The 16,050-nt window shown below is 36.9% G+C and overlaps 1 protein-coding gene across 1 annotated transcript in view; it reads right to left on the bottom strand.

Moving 5' to 3' along the window:
* Positions 1-2,312: 2,312 nt before the first annotated feature.
* Positions 2,313-16,050, bottom strand: part of LOC134750690 (uncharacterized) — a 108,882-nt gene continuing 95,144 nt past the window's right edge. Inside the window, exons 3-4 of the mRNA XM_063685926.1 lie at positions 13,524-13,581; positions 2,313-2,491 (exon numbers count right to left, since the gene is read on the bottom strand). Coding sequence (XP_063541996.1) covers positions 2,373-2,491; positions 13,524-13,581 — 177 coding nt within the window. The 3' untranslated portion in view covers positions 2,313-2,372. The remainder of the gene's footprint in view (positions 2,492-13,523; positions 13,582-16,050) is intronic.

The raw sequence follows: 16,050 nt of genomic DNA on the forward strand, positions 1-16,050 counted from the left end.
ACAGTAGGCTTACTACTGATAATTGTTACGTAAATTTATTTACTACGTAGATGTATTTGGTAAATTTGTTATTTTTTAAGAAAAGTTATTGCTTAGTAATAATTTTATTTCTAGGAATAAAGCGCTTCGTCTAAATACTAGCGTACATGAGAGCACAAAGAGGTTCTTGTTTAGTTTCATCCATACGATGATGATGATGATAAAGTATTTTTATGACAAGCTCTTGGTAACAGATGTAGGTATCCAAGGCTTCTCTTTTTTTCCACGCTTCGACGTGTATAATATTTTTGCAGGTTTATTTTAGGTTGTAATTTAAAAAATATTAAAATACCAATGTTCTAGAACATAGAAATGCAGGATTTACTCAAAAACTTTCATTAAAGGCTGTCATCTTATATATCCTGAATTTAATGTTTGTATTACAGGTACTTAACGTTAGGTACAACTATTGTATACGTTTCATTATCTTTAATGACATCTAAAATATGCATTTAATAAGACTTGATGCCATATATCTATCCGTACCTACAGGAAGGACGCTTAATACGTAGAATTTCGTACGATAGCCTGTTCCTATCTCTATCGTACACGCATATAGCTGTCCTGCTCGCAGATGAACCGCCGGCATCATGGCAGGTACATATAATAGTTGGGTCAAAATTTTTTTCGTTGTCTTGTTTCTGACCACTCTGTCACGCTAGCAGTTATATTTTATGAAAAAAAAATTGAGTGCTATTGTATGTCTTTCTAGCTGTAGATTATAATTCTCTTGAAAAAAAATTACAAACTAAATTTCACCCCATACGAAAAGCTCCACTCCGTCACTTTTTTGGGGACAAAAAACGACAACGAAAATATTTTTGTCCCAATTACGCGTGTGCAACAGGCGCGTAGGAACAGGCGGGTCAATATTACGAAATTTCTCGTGATATGCGTCTTTTTTTAGTCAATTTTTATTTTTGCACACAAATCACACAATTCAACTGCGTGAGATTTCAAGAGACAATAATGATATTTCTTAGTTTATAATAAAACATGTTATTAATATCAATCAACATTTTGTGATAATAACTATTTAAAAGCGTTTGCGACTATTTACAAATAACAATTTTCGTTAGAATAGTTTCATAATGTAATAAAGTGTCAATAATGTGTTGCTACAATATTAAAAATTTACTTTTCCGTCAAACGAATAATCATATTTTGCAGCGTATTTGCAATGCCTTAGTTATATTTTGTCCTTTTGGTTCCAGTATTACTTATCGATGTTAATATGGTTTTACTAAATTGTCAACCAAAGTACAACATTTTTTTATATTCCTTTCTCATTATATCATCAGCAATATATAGCTAAAGATCGGAATCTTCCAACTTATAATGATTTTCAGTATTTTTTCAAACTATTTATTTATTTGTTTAGATATGGTTTTGATAAATAATTGCTTAACTTTTTTTATATTTTGTAAACATCCTTTTATTATTTATTTATACTCTTCTAGAGTTTTTAGCTTCAATATGCCTTGATTTTTTTCTTAAAAACATTCAATTTATTCGTGGAAACTTATTTCCGCTTTCATTTTATTTAAAAGATTCCAACTTATTTCAAATTGTAATTTAAATAAAAATGTTCCTTTTGAACTTGCCTATTTTGCTCTAATTGCTTTTATAAGGAAATTATATTGTTTTCATAATAGTAGTTTATGCAACTGATACATAATGAGGGGCCTTAAAATACAAGTGTGGTTATGAAACGAACCCACTCTAGACCCAATTTTTTGTCCATGACGCAGTACGGAGTCAAACAAAGACTAAACTAGAGTGGAACAAGAATACTGCTAGTATTCAGATTTTAAACTTTTATATTTTTCATAGGTATTCTTAAAACAACCCGCACTTATCAGTGCCCGCAGAGATGCTTGATAACACGGCTGACAGGACTGGGTCGCTTGCATCAATGTGTGCAAGAATTCGCCAAGTAGGGGAGACCGAGGTGACTTGTGACACAGGAGAGTTGTGACATTGTCCATTTTTGGAACCTTTCAACTGTTATTGAGCTCGCAACAATGCGCGTTTGTTAGCTAGTAACTTGAACTAACAAACGCGCGCTATTACGAGCTTGTTATTATTTAATAGATTCCAAAAATCGACGATGTCACAACTCTCCTCTGTCACAACTCACCCCAGTCTCCCCTAACGTAAAACCGAACTTTGGCCCAGTACTGCAACTATGGTCCACAGGTTGACACGTAACTACGAGTAAATATTAGTACCAAGTATATTGTTAGTGTTTATAAGTGTTTTCTTCCTTTTAAAATCTGAGTACTGCAAGGCTTGAGCCTGACCCGTGGCATCAGAAAGGCTTAGCTGTTCGGTCAGCGCGCAGCGTACAGCACGGCCACTCCTGCGCACACGGAGGCTAGCAGAGATGAGTGCGCGGGCGCCGAGTTACACTCGTCGGTATCGCAGCAGAACGTGCGGGCGCCCCACCATTCTGGAACAAGTATAAGTTATGAAATAAGACTGAAAACGGATTATATCGCGTATATTAAATTTATAATACATCCCGACGTTTCGAACCCTTTGCAGCGTTCATAGTTTTATTTCATGAGTAACTATCGCGGTAACCGAAGACAATATTAAGTATAAGTTAGTTTTGTAGTGTAGGTTTAATTTTAGGTATTTATTCTAATTTTGTTATGTTTTCGGTTTTAATAAAGTACAGGTAAAGATCATATTCCGATTGCGACAGGGCATTGTTACTGCAGCATTGCAGCAGCGGGAGATGTCCTAAAAAATCACAAATACGCTAAACTTTCAACTGGGCTATAACCTTTACGGTATATAATAATAAAACCTAATGTCGCATAACTTTTACAACGAATTTTACCCGTCAAATAATATAAGTACGAATTTTCAGACATGACACCAGCTGTCGACAGTTTCCGCCAGAGAAAATAATTTTGTGAAAGTAGTTTATACAGTATTACTTGCTTCTTAGCAAGAAATATAAGTTACTTAGTTTCTTAGATTATTTGATAATTCATAATAATAGCAAACGATAATAACGTGAAATTCAATTCAATAGACAGCCGTTGTCTAAGAAACAATTTCGATTTAATTTTAAGAAAGCCGAGTTTTGGTACATCTTTTTCACTTTAAACCAAGACTTGAAGTAAGGTCGAGCGGGTAATTTAAATACGCCAACTAAAAGGTTTGCCACTTTTACAGCCTTCTTTGTCGATGGGCGGTGACTGGCAGTAGATTTATTTCAATTTGGAACTGGCAGTCACTATCAGATGGAAAGGATGTGCAGTCTGGCATTCCCGACGAGACAGCCATCAGGATCAGATATCTGTATTGTAGCCATTGAACTATTATATAATTACTAACTTATAGAACCGGCACAGAGAACCAGTATTTTGCGCCATGAGTTGCTGCCATTTTGGCATCAAACCATAGCAGCGGTGCGTGAATCTCGACCTAAACGCGTGAGCGCCATGAATTTCAATTTTAAGTAATAATAACTCAGTGATTGTAGCTGATAAATAGTGAAAAAATAATAATGAAAGAATAATCAATCAATCAATCAATCAATAATTTATTTCGAACAAATAAGTCCATAATGTGTTAGTAACATACATACTAATACTTAAATCTAGGGTTAGTACAAACATAATATTAAAACAAAATTTTACATAATGGGGCATGTAGCTGCACCCAGTGCTTCAGCCACGGTGAGTCCCACCGGTCGGCCAACGTGCAGAGGATGGCATTCGAGCTGGCGCGCCATCGCCTCAACAGCGAGCTACACCGCTTCCTGATGATCGCGTGGAAACCATCGATCCGTCCCTCCGTGAACATACCCGATGCGCTACAGTGTCGCGGCAGCCCGAATACCACCCTGTACGCGTTGTTGTACTGTACCTGCAGAGCGCTGTATGCCCGCTGCGTATAACTGATCCATAGGCTGCATGTGTAGAAGGACTGGCAATATGCTTTAAAAAGCGTAGCCTTCACATCTTCAGTACATCGTGCAAACCTACGAGCCAGCATATTGCAGCGCACCGCCAGCGCTCTGCGTTCCCTCTCGATATCCATATTGTCACACATGTCTTCAGTGACCCAGTGGCCCAAATACTTAAAATGCTTAACTTGTGCCAAAGGAGTTCCGCAAAGAGTCACAGGGGGCACGCTGTAGGTCTTATTACCAGCTTTAAACAGCATAAACTCGCTTTTGTCTGCATTGTATTTGAGCCCATGGGCCTCTGCATACGACTCACATTTGCGCAATAAACTAATTAAACCACTCACTGAGGGGCTCAGCAGCACCATGTCATCCGCGTAGCTGATGTTATTAACGCGCACTCCGTCTATGGAACATCCCACACTGGCACTGCTGAGCTCCTCCAGCAGTCGATTCATATATAGGTTGAAGAGGCGGGGTGAACTTAACCCCCCTTGCCTCACCCCGCACTCCAACCTATATGTCATCGAATACGCTCCAGCCCACTTCACACAATTTTCTTGGTTACCGTACCAATATTTAAGCAACGAGGTAACTTCATACGGCAAATCCGTATCAGATTGTAACTTATGCCACAGCACGTCGTAAGATACGAGGTCGAATGCTTTTGAAATAAGCACTTTAATTAATTATGTGTGTTTAATTATCGACGAAGCCCTCCCCGTTAGGTCGTCTCTCTTTACAGTACACCAATGACGTAGTGAAAATTAATTAATTTATAATTAAAATAAATCTTGAACCCCATACAAACTTTCATCCCCTTTTTAACCCTCTTAGGGGTGAAGTTTCTCAAATTTTTATGGCCTATAACCTGGCCGTGGATTTTTTCGACAGATTAGTAAAGTTTGCATCAAAATCCGTTCAGCCGTTTTCAATTGATGCGCGGTCAAATAAACAGACAAACAGACAAAAATTTTAAAAACTGTTGGAACGTGTTCTGTTATCGATTCTAAGTATCCCCAGCCAATTTTTTTTCGAATATCTTCCATGTACAGACTTTCGACCCTCTTCCGCTTTATTATAATTATGTATAGATATTAAGGAAGCGCTTAATAGGAGCAGTCTTGTACGACCTTGTGGAGATTCATGGCCTTCATGGGGCAGGTCTATGTCCTGCAGTGGACCTTATTTAGCTTATATGATAATGATGATGCTGAATTCGAATTTAAACTGTTGTGAGACATACTAACACACAGCACACAATACACGCAATACACGGTCGTCGTGAACGCTGCTCGCACTATTAGTGCTCGAGAAAGGAGACCTAAGCTCTCCGAAACATGTCGCGCGAGTGACTAAAACAAGTGAGTCTAAACCGTGAAATTATTTAATGTCTGTTGAATTGTTGATTGATCTGTTCAGCGTCAGTATGTATCGTCGTCTCAGTCCTATCTGTCTCTCGTGAGCAAAGATAGATATAACTCCGTATTAGATGGATACAGTCTAAGGAAAAAACGTGCCTCAAAAATCAAAAATATTTGATTCTCGTTCAGAGGGCGCTACTAGTTTTGGCTTACAGTCGTATAGATGGCGTTGACGGTTTCGTTTGTTATTTAACAATTTTAACGCATATCAGTGAAAGAACATGGGTCAAAATCATCAAAATAATTAATGCAAATAAAAAAATCATTTATCCATATTTAAATACATTTTATCGTATTTTTACAAATCTTCAATTTTAGTTTTAAAGTGTGTCGACAGATGGAGTAACTTATACTAGAGCGGTACTGTCATAGTAAATTTTGTAACCCCAGTAAATTCACTGCCATCTGTCGACACACTTTAAAACTAAAATTGAAGATTTGTAAAAATACGATAAAATGTATTTAAATATAGATAAATGATTTTTTTTATTTGCATTAATTATTTTGATGATTTTGACCCATGTTCTTTCACTGATATGCGTTAAAATTGTTAAATAACAAACAAAACCGTCAACGCCATCTATACGACAGTAGGCCAAAACTAGTAGCGGCCTCTGAACGAGAATCAAATTTTCTTGATTTTCGAGGCACGTTTTTTCCTTAGACTGTATCCATCTATTACGGAGTTATATCTATCTTTGGTTACTCTAAGCTCGTGAGTAAGTTTCTAGTCGTGGAGTTTTACGCGATAATTAGTAAAAACAGTTTTTTTAATGCATTTTTTTTAAAACAGTGTAATTGTTACCTTTTCCACATTCTCTCCGTATTTAAATACAATATAAATTAATTGCTTTCATGACTTTCATGCATTTAACTAACTGACGTTATTTACGAACCTGTGATAGGCGCTTTCTATCGGTAATTTCCGTTAAACCATATTGCTAATGGGTTTTCTATACCAGTAAAAGTGGTAAATATGTGTTGTGGTGTTGGTATTAATATTAATGACGATAGGGTTATTAATGAATAAATTGGGGCTTCCGAGGTGAAAATGAGCTAACTTAAGATTATAAGGCACTTTCCCTCCAGGGCCCATAAACTCTTTCCACCGTGTATATTATTATATTAATAACCTACATGGTGTCAATCCGTCTCGATCGAGATACCTATATATACCTCCAGGTAATCCCGCCATCCCAAAATTACTTACGTTTTGAAAATCGCACCACCGTGCTTTACTAAAACTTAACATGAATAAAAACCGGCCAAGTGCGAGTCGGACTCGCGCACCGAGGGTTCCGTACATTACACAATTTAAACAATGTATTTTTTATGTGAAACGTAAGTGAAAGGTAAATTGAGGTTTATGATTTATGACGTATTAAAAAAAAACTACTTACTAGATCTCGTTCAAACCAATTTTCGGTGGAAGTATGCATGGTAATAATCATATATTTTTTTAGTTTTATCATTCTCTTATTTTAGAAGTTACAGGGGGGGGGGGGGGCACACATTTTACCACTTTGGAAGTGTCTCTCGCGCAAACTATTCAGTTTAGAAAAAAAATTATATTAGAAACCTCAATATCATTTTTGAAGACCTATCCATAGATACCCCACACGTATGGGTTTGATGAATTTTTTTTTTCTAATTTTGTGTGAAAATCTTAATGCGGTTCACAGAATACACCTACTTACCAAGTTTCAACAGTATAGCTCTTATAGTTTCGGAAAAAAGTGGCTGTGACATACGGACGGACAAACAGACAGACAGACATGACGAATCTATAAGGGTTCCGTTTTTTGCCATTTGGCTACGTAACGGAACCCTAAAAAGATGCAGATAAAGACGAAATGTCTTTCAAGATATGGTTATCGGTAAACTCGTTTAAACTGAAATATCTTCCACGATACGAAAAAAATATTATTAAGATGTTCATTTCCTTTGTACTTTAAGGTGATACTGATTAAATTACTTCAACAGTATGAATAAAATTTAGGATTTTAGTAGGTACCAAATTTAGAAATAATGTTACTCGTGAAAAAAGCCCATTTTAGAGTACCACCGGACTAGCACCGGAGACGTCTAGCTAGCTAAACTGATTTTACCTAAATTTTATTCAATATAACTCGGATTACTTATTAGAGAGAGCAATTTATGGAGGAAACAGTAAAAGTTATAAAAAATATAATATAATATGTATATCTTGAGCGATCATCAGAATAATTTTCAGTACAGAATTCCTGCTCCATCTTCACTTAGAACGCTTTGATATGTCGTCTCGTGCCTCTGACTGTTATGGTGACAGCTCTTATTACAGAAATTTGGACTAACTATCAGCTAGAAAATTATTTGTGAATATGCGTTTCCCCATTTATCATTTGTTTATTATTTGTTCTGTTTTAAAAACAACAGCGTTGGACCAAATATTTTCCACTTTTCATGATCTGAAAGTTGCTCATTGCTAATCTACCAAGACGATAGTTAAGGTCGTATCAAAACCAGTTCAAAAACATAACAGATTGTTAAAATTGAATCTACCTCCAGTCGTACACTTGGACTCTTATAGTTTGATCTGTCGGTAATAAACTCAGAAGGCTGAACGTCCTAGGTCATAGCTCAATAAACCTTAATACGCAGGTCACTTGGCGCCCATTGGTCGTCTGCGAGTGACGTCACAATAGCTTAAGCTGATAGAAATGGAACCCCAAATCCGGACCGATTCCGCAAATGCTGGCTCGGGACATACGGTTAGGTTAGGTTAGACAAATAATGTTAGTGAGAAAACTAATGTCTGTCAAAAATTAAATTTTCTTACAGCAATAGAGAACAATGAATTAAAGCAATAAAACTGAAGACCCTAAGCGACAAAGTCAGTAAACTTTTTTCATAGCACCAGCTCGAAAATGCTTAAAATTCTTCAAAAACTAATGTGAAATATTTAGTTGTTAGCAAGTAGAAATGTCTAAAAGTCTAAACTAAAAGAGTGATGATTTTGAACAATTATTTAATAACATTCGTTCGTTTGGATTTCATTTGTAAAATTTGACATTTAGTGGTGTGGTGAAAAATTGTGGCAACATTTGTTAAACAGCGTTTAACAAAATGTTGGAAAAATAAAATAAACTAACGATAATAATAAAACTCTTTACAGCAGTGTGTGCCGGCTGTCGCTCGGAGGCAAAGCCAACCAGAAGCCAATCTCCATGAAGCGACAAACTATTTAAATCTCACTTTATCCCGCCACAGTCTAGGTACATTGATGTGTCGCTAGCTCTATACGACAGACGGAGCTAGATTTGTTTTTATTTTATTTTATAAATCACCCAACCCACCCAAATCATTAGTTTGGCGCTATTAAGAAAAAATCTCAGTATTGAACGTTAATAAGTAATAAGAAAAGGAGCATGCAGGGGCTGTGTCGTACCAGAACACTAAAGGGCTGGCTTCGGATGGACCAAGGTGGAGACTTCATCACGCTGCACCGACAAGAGCCCGCAGCTCTTAAATGAATGAATGAATGAAGTAATAAGAATAACAAAACCTTTTAGTATTCAGTTTATATGTGACGTTTTCAACCAAAAGGTACCACATTGTCGCTTGGCGATAAGGTTGATTTCAAATTGAAGCTATATAAGGAAACAGCGCCTTATTAACAACCGAACAATAAGTACCCTTTTGGTTGAAAATCGCATATATACGAATTAATTAACACTCTTATACTCTTGTATTTTATTTTCATTATTGTTATTATTGTTTTTGTTCTTGTTTGCACAAATAGCTCTGTTTTACTCTGTTAACCCCAGTAGCATTTATACGTCATTATGACGTCAGCGACGTCATTATGACGTAATAATGCCGTCATTAAGACGTCGCTGACGTCATTTTGCTACCTGGGAAGGAAACTGTAAGTCTAGCTTTAAGAAAATTTCCAATGTTATGTATAACTATAAAATACTGTTTGTTTCTTAAATAAATAAATCTTTGTTCAAACACTCATTTAGTTTGATATTTACCACAAATTTTTAAGTCGCGAAAGTCGCCGAAGGAAAACATCGTGAGGAAACCTGCATACATCTGTGAAGAAATTCAAAGGTGTATGTGTTGTCCTTGTCCCCAACCCGCATTGGGCCAGCGTGGGAACTCCAGCCTGCCCTCTCGCGCTTGGGAGGTCTGCCCAGCAGGGGGACGTATAGGCTGAATTTTTATTTTCGTTCAAAAATATACCAACTTAGCAAAACTAGCGTGATTCTTGAACGGTTCGTTCCTCTTCATTCGTCAAATTCTCCAATCTTCTGGCATTTTGTATCATATCGTATTTTCAGAATAGTTTTTGATATTGATTAAAAATAACCAATTATTCACGTACCTAAATTTTATTCATCTAACTCTGACAACTAATAAGCCAATCAAATTAGGTCCAAAAATAGCGTTTTGAGGAATTAATTTCCAGTAAGCTGGGAATTGTTTTAATACTTTAATTTGGTCCTAAATGCATGTAATCAATACTGGTCATTAAAGCATGGTACACACTGAACTAACTACAACTAAAGCCTGACCAGGAATATATGATCACGCGCCATGTTGCGGAATTTCACTAGAACATTTTTTTTCATACTATACTGAACTGTCACCCTATACACGAGAATAACAGCGCCCTCTTGACAATGATCATATATTACTGTTCAGGCTTTACATACACATAAAAGAATCCTCTCATCAGAAATTTAAAAAGCAATAAGGCACTAAATAGTCCTGACACTCCATTTCATAGCAACAAATTACGACAGCGAACTAAATTGCCGAATAGATCTAAAGAACTAATTATTCATTGCAGGTCACAATATACAGCTCGTATTTTCGTCTAAAAGCAACACGAATACGGGCTTAGACTAATGGACCTCTTAGCTCCTTATATTTTATGCAGGACCTTGAATGGACGGATGCTGTTCGAAAACGGTGCACTTGACATTTTACGGGAACCTTTTGTTCCAATGAATGCACCCGTTTACAAATTTGTTAACAGTGAGGTTTTTCACTTCCTTTCCTCTCGCATCACTCTTTTTTTGCAAAAATCCATACTAATATTATAAATGCGAAAGTCTGTCTGTCTGTCTGTCTGTGTGTTACCTCTTCACGCTTAAACCGCTGAACAAAATTAGTTGAAATTTGGTATACAGATAGTTTGAGTCCCGGGGAAGGACATAGGATACTTTTTATCCCAGAACTCACCCCTCAAGGGGGTGAAAAGAGGGGTGGAAATTTGTATGGAGAATCAATAACCGCTGAACCGATTTAGATGAAACTTGGTATGGGGATAGTGAGCTTTGGGAAAGGATATAGAATAACTTTTATCCCCGAAAATCATCCCTTAAAAATGGGGTGGAAATGTATGGTGTGGACCAATTTGGGGGTGAAAAAAGGATGGATTAAAAAGCAGATTTGTTTAAGAATTAAGGTACCCAAATTACTAATTCCACGCGGACGAAGTCGCGGGCAAAAGCTAGTACTTTATAAAACTAAGACGACTTTGAAAGAAGCACTGAAAAGAAAGACTGTCAAAAATCGGCAAGATTTCACAGGCCTTCTTTACCCCTTTAAGCCAAACTATAGTTATGGAGAGATTTTATTCTCTAATATATTTATTTTATGCAGAAATTTTAATTGATTTGAGTATGTCATTTTAAAGTGCTGAACTTGACGTTTTCTGGTGACCTATTTGGTTTCAAAAGTTTACTCGCGTTGAGATTCACCATATCATATCATTTGATATTTACCAGTCGCTTTTCGGTGAAGGAAAACATCGTGAGGAAACCGGACTAATCCCAACAAGGCCTAGTTTCCCCTCTGGGTTGGAAGGTCAGATGGCAGTCGCTTTCGTAAAAAACTAGTGCCTACGCCAATTCTTGGGATTAGTTGCCAAGCGGACCCCAAGCTCCCATGAGCCGTGGCCAAATGCCGGGACAACGCGACGAAGATGACTCGCGTTGAGATTCATATAGAATGATAATTGTATTATTTTCATTGGAAAAATAATAAGGGTAAGCTAGTGGGATTTTGTGCGGCCTCACGGATAAAATTAAGTTGGACTAACCTACCTGCGTATTCTTTACAAAAAAAAAATATTAGTTTCGATAAGTAGTTCCTATTTAAGAATCTCTTTTGAAAATCATGTCCAAAGTTAGCAGCCATATTCAACAGCTAAAATATTCTGCCTAATCACTCCACAAATACAACCACAATCCTTTCAACACAATACAGATATTAGGATGAAATCCATCACACGTAGGATTAGGGTAGAACGGGGACAATTGAAACACGTTATGATTGAAACAAGCGAAATTTCTTGAAAACTACAACACCTATGCATGTAACGCAGTACTGAGTCTATGCCATGCGGTAGGTTATTCTTAAATCCTAGACCGATAGCGCTCGAGCGCGCGAGCAACGCGGTAGTGTTGAGGAGCCGTTCAAAAATTTCGCGGTATAAAGTCAATAGTGGCTTGGCGAAACAGGCTTTACAGATTTTCAGATTTTCAGATGCTGATAAATTGTAATTTTTTTCATAGTTTTACTTCATGAGTAACTATCGCGGTAACCGAAGACAATACTATGTAATTTTTTTATTAATATGTTTGCGAAGTTACTAAACTTCTCAAACATAATCAACTATGATCTAGTGGTATGCATCACTGCGTTATAAAAATAGATTAGAAATAATAAAAAAAATCATTCATTTCGCCGAAAATATTATGGCGTTTCAAACGTCCTCACATAGTGTTTCAATTAACACGCCTATGGGGTCAATTGAACCACTCCCCCGCATTCTCTTTTACTCCCGATCATTACATAACCAGCATGGCCGTCAGGGCAATCAAACAAACTTTATTCAAGAACGAAATAAATAAGGTAGGCGCACCTTTCTAACTGTAAAAATTAAATAGTTACAGGCAATCAAACATAAATTGTTTCAATTGTCCCCAGTCTACCCTACTATAAATCAAAATTCGGAACAACATGCCTCCTAAATGTTAATAACATTGAAATTTATGCAATGGGCTAATCTATACTTCACAAATATGTAGAATCACACAATAAGCTTTGTCCAAAATTAGGCCATATTATGCAAATAATCCAATGCATTTCAATTGGCATTTCCACAGCGGCATTTTAACAGCGCCGTTTTGGATTGGGTATTCTCTTTGTTGATTGCAAATGTATGCTTACTACTGGCATTAGAATATTTGATTTACCATACTTTATTTATTAAATATACTTTTTTTTAGGGTTCCGTTTGTACCTAAAGGTTAAAAACGGGACCCTATTACTAAGACTCCACTGTCCGTCTGTCACCAGGCTGTATCTCATGAACCGTGATAGCTAAGAAGTACGGAACCCTCGGTGGGCGAGTCCGACTCGCACTTGGCCGGTTTTTTTGTAATACGTTTGTATGAAATATAGTTTGCCATGAATAAATGAATTATTCTTATTCTACTATTTTTATTCTGATTTGATTTTATATCCTGATCGCCGAATACCTAACTGCATAGTATAAAGGTATTCGTTTCGGTAGAGATGTCAATGTCACTAAGCGCCACTTGCAAAATCCCACTAACCCGGGGTTAAGCGGTTAAACCGTTAACCGGTTAACCCCGGGTTAGTGGGATTTTGCAAGTGGCGCTAAGTAGTTTTATAAACTCAAAATAGTTTTTTTTCTAGGCGCATCATATTTTGCTAGAAGTAATATATCTTATAAAGATGGTAGCGAAGTCCCTTGTTAACTTGAAAAGTTAAATTTGAACCATTTTTTATCAGTTAAAAAACCTTTTATTAAACATAAAAAAAAAAATTACCTTATTCATTAGGTAATAAAATTTTGCCTTCGGTAAAAATTTCAAGTTCGCATTTTTCCAGACTAAATTTTATTTCGAGAGCCAATAGTTTTATAGATTGGCGTATAAGCGGAGCGGGATTTGATTGAAATCAAATAAGTGAACTGACTTCTTTATGTTTTACGAGAATTTAGCCAAGGTTGGAAAAGATTTAGGGCTTTATCTATGAAAAGGGACCTTATTGTCGATGGCGCTTACGCCGCACAGCGTCGCGTTTCAGTTTATAATGAATAAAATATTTACCTTTCTCACTGCAAGTAGGAACGCAGTCCCGGACCACTGTCAACTCGCTCACATATTTCTGAAACAAGCAAAAATTTTACAAATTTAGGAGTCTTACCCATATTAAGTAGGTATTAATTTCAAATGTTGTATAGGTACTTCACCAATTTCACCAGTCTATTCTGAGTTTGCATCAAATGTATAAAAGTGTCATTCGAAACAAAAGCTGTCACTTCTGTAGACTCAGCTTTTGTGCATTAATAGTAGTTTTTCACGCATGACACGCGTCCGTAATTTTTTTTAATTCAGAGATTAACTATAGTTGGGGGCAGACTGCCATATCGTTAGATATCCAGAAACATACGTGATTTGTCAAAAGAATTTGTTAAATTGAAGTCGTATTTCGATTAATAAAATAACAGGAGGGCGCGTGTTCGCCATTCCTTGGGAGGCAGCCATCTCAGCTAGTCATACGGACGTCAGCGAATATCGAACACTGTTAAGTTTTATCAACCATTATTCATTTTATTTAGTGGTGAAATAAAAGAAAAAAATTACAATATGAATGCGTTAACATCAAACAATGTGGAAAATTTAAACGCAGAGAATTCCGCGGATTCGGAGCCGCGCCGGCGTCGGTCCAGTTTCTTCGAGCGTCGATTTATTGTGCCTGAAATCATAACCACTGATGCTGACGACACTGGTACTGGTCAAGCGGGCGGTTATGGTCATGAAACGGAGCGAACAGAACGGGACTCTTTAAATCAGCAACTAAAATTGGCAAAGAAATCCAACAATATCCCAATCATCTACAGCATACTGACAAAGGAAGACATTTAGTTTCTCGACGGCAAACCCGACTTGAACGAGCTCGTTGAAAATTGCAGGGAGCTACAGAAATCTACGGAGGAGACTTATGCCCTGTATCCGAGGGCTATGGAACTGAATGAGGTAGTTTTGAGGGATGCAGAAAGGAAAGTTTGTATGGGTCAATGGGCCAAGGCAGGGCCAATCTGTAGTTAGGATAGAGTAGGTCAGGGCGTAGTTAACGTAGTTTTGTGAAAGAAGATTTCCTCTTTCACCCAAGGAGGCGAGATATGTAAAAGTTTGTAACCTTTACAGCCTTTTTATTAGTAACTGGCAACAGCCACGTTTTGAATTTAGAATCGTATCGCCCTGTCAAATGGAACGAGGGCGCGTGTTCGCCATTCCTTGGGAGGCAGCCATCTCAGCTAGTCATACGGAGTTGTAAATTAGCGAATCTTGAAAGAAAAATAAAAGAAGATATCCATAACAGCAGTGCTATAATACAGTCTTTCCATTACACATCCTCCCATCTAGGCGTAACCCCTTTACAGTAGCGCTGAGAAACCAGCATGGAACCCCGATGCAGATTGATTAACTTGTTACGGTTTTGATATTATTTTGACGACCGGTCTGGCCTAGTGAGTGACCCTGCCTATGAAGCCGTTTCGTGCGTAGAGTACGAACATAAGACTTTCACTTTCATTTTTTAATACAATGGGATTATTAAATAATAAATAAATAAATATTATAGGACATTCTTACACAAATTGAACCCACGGTACGCTCAAGAAGGCTTGTGTTGTTGGTACTCAGACAACGATATATATAATACAAATACTTAAATACATAGAAAACAACCATGACTCGGAAACAAATATCTGTGTCATCACATAAATAAATGCCCTTACCGGGACTCGAACCCGGGACCATCGACTTCACAGGCAGGGCCACCACCTCATTACAAACATTAATTTTGATCCTCAAAAGACACCGGATCGGCTGATAGGTACCATTAATAAAAAGTTTTTACCTAACCATAAAGTAGACGCGTAAAATAAACAAAACTGGATCACTTGTACTAGAAATGTAGAAACATACTGACAAAGGGACACGTTTTTTTGCTATTGAGTGTAGTTACGTTTAGATCTGGAGGTCACTTTAAACTGGAGCCAAAATTTTTACTAGAATGAAAAGCTAAACAGGAAATTAATATTAATTTACATTCTAATGAAGAAAAGCTACGAAACTGCATTATTCCCGGTGTTGTGATGGTGGGTTTTAAAAATATGAACTTATTTTGCTGTCGGCTTCTTTTAAAATTTGAACTTTATTCAAGATGCATATTGTAGGTTTTAAATCTGGGTTACGGAACTTACGGACATTATATTTAATATTAAAAACAATTTCCATTTATTTTGTTTAAAGCTTGTTTTCTTCGAAAAATGGTATGATTTTAGAAACTTTCATTCTGATACTTTACTTAAAAATATCAGTGCATAGGATTTTTTTTAAATAGGTAATTATTAGACATCCTTACACAAACTGACGAAGCCCAAAAGTAAGCTCAAGAAGGCTGCTGTTTTGGGACAACGATATATGGGGCATTTTCTATGAAAAGGGACCTTATTGTCGATGGCGCTTACGCCGCACAGCGTCGCGCGGCATTGTATTTATATCGGAGCATCGTTAATTATGGCGTAAGCGCCATCGACAATAAGGTCCCTTTTTATAGAAAATACCA

This window comes from Cydia strobilella, chromosome 20, assembly GCF_947568885.1.
Source record: "Cydia strobilella chromosome 20, ilCydStro3.1, whole genome shotgun sequence".
NCBI classification, from domain to species: Eukaryota; Metazoa; Arthropoda; class Insecta; order Lepidoptera; family Tortricidae; genus Cydia; species Cydia strobilella.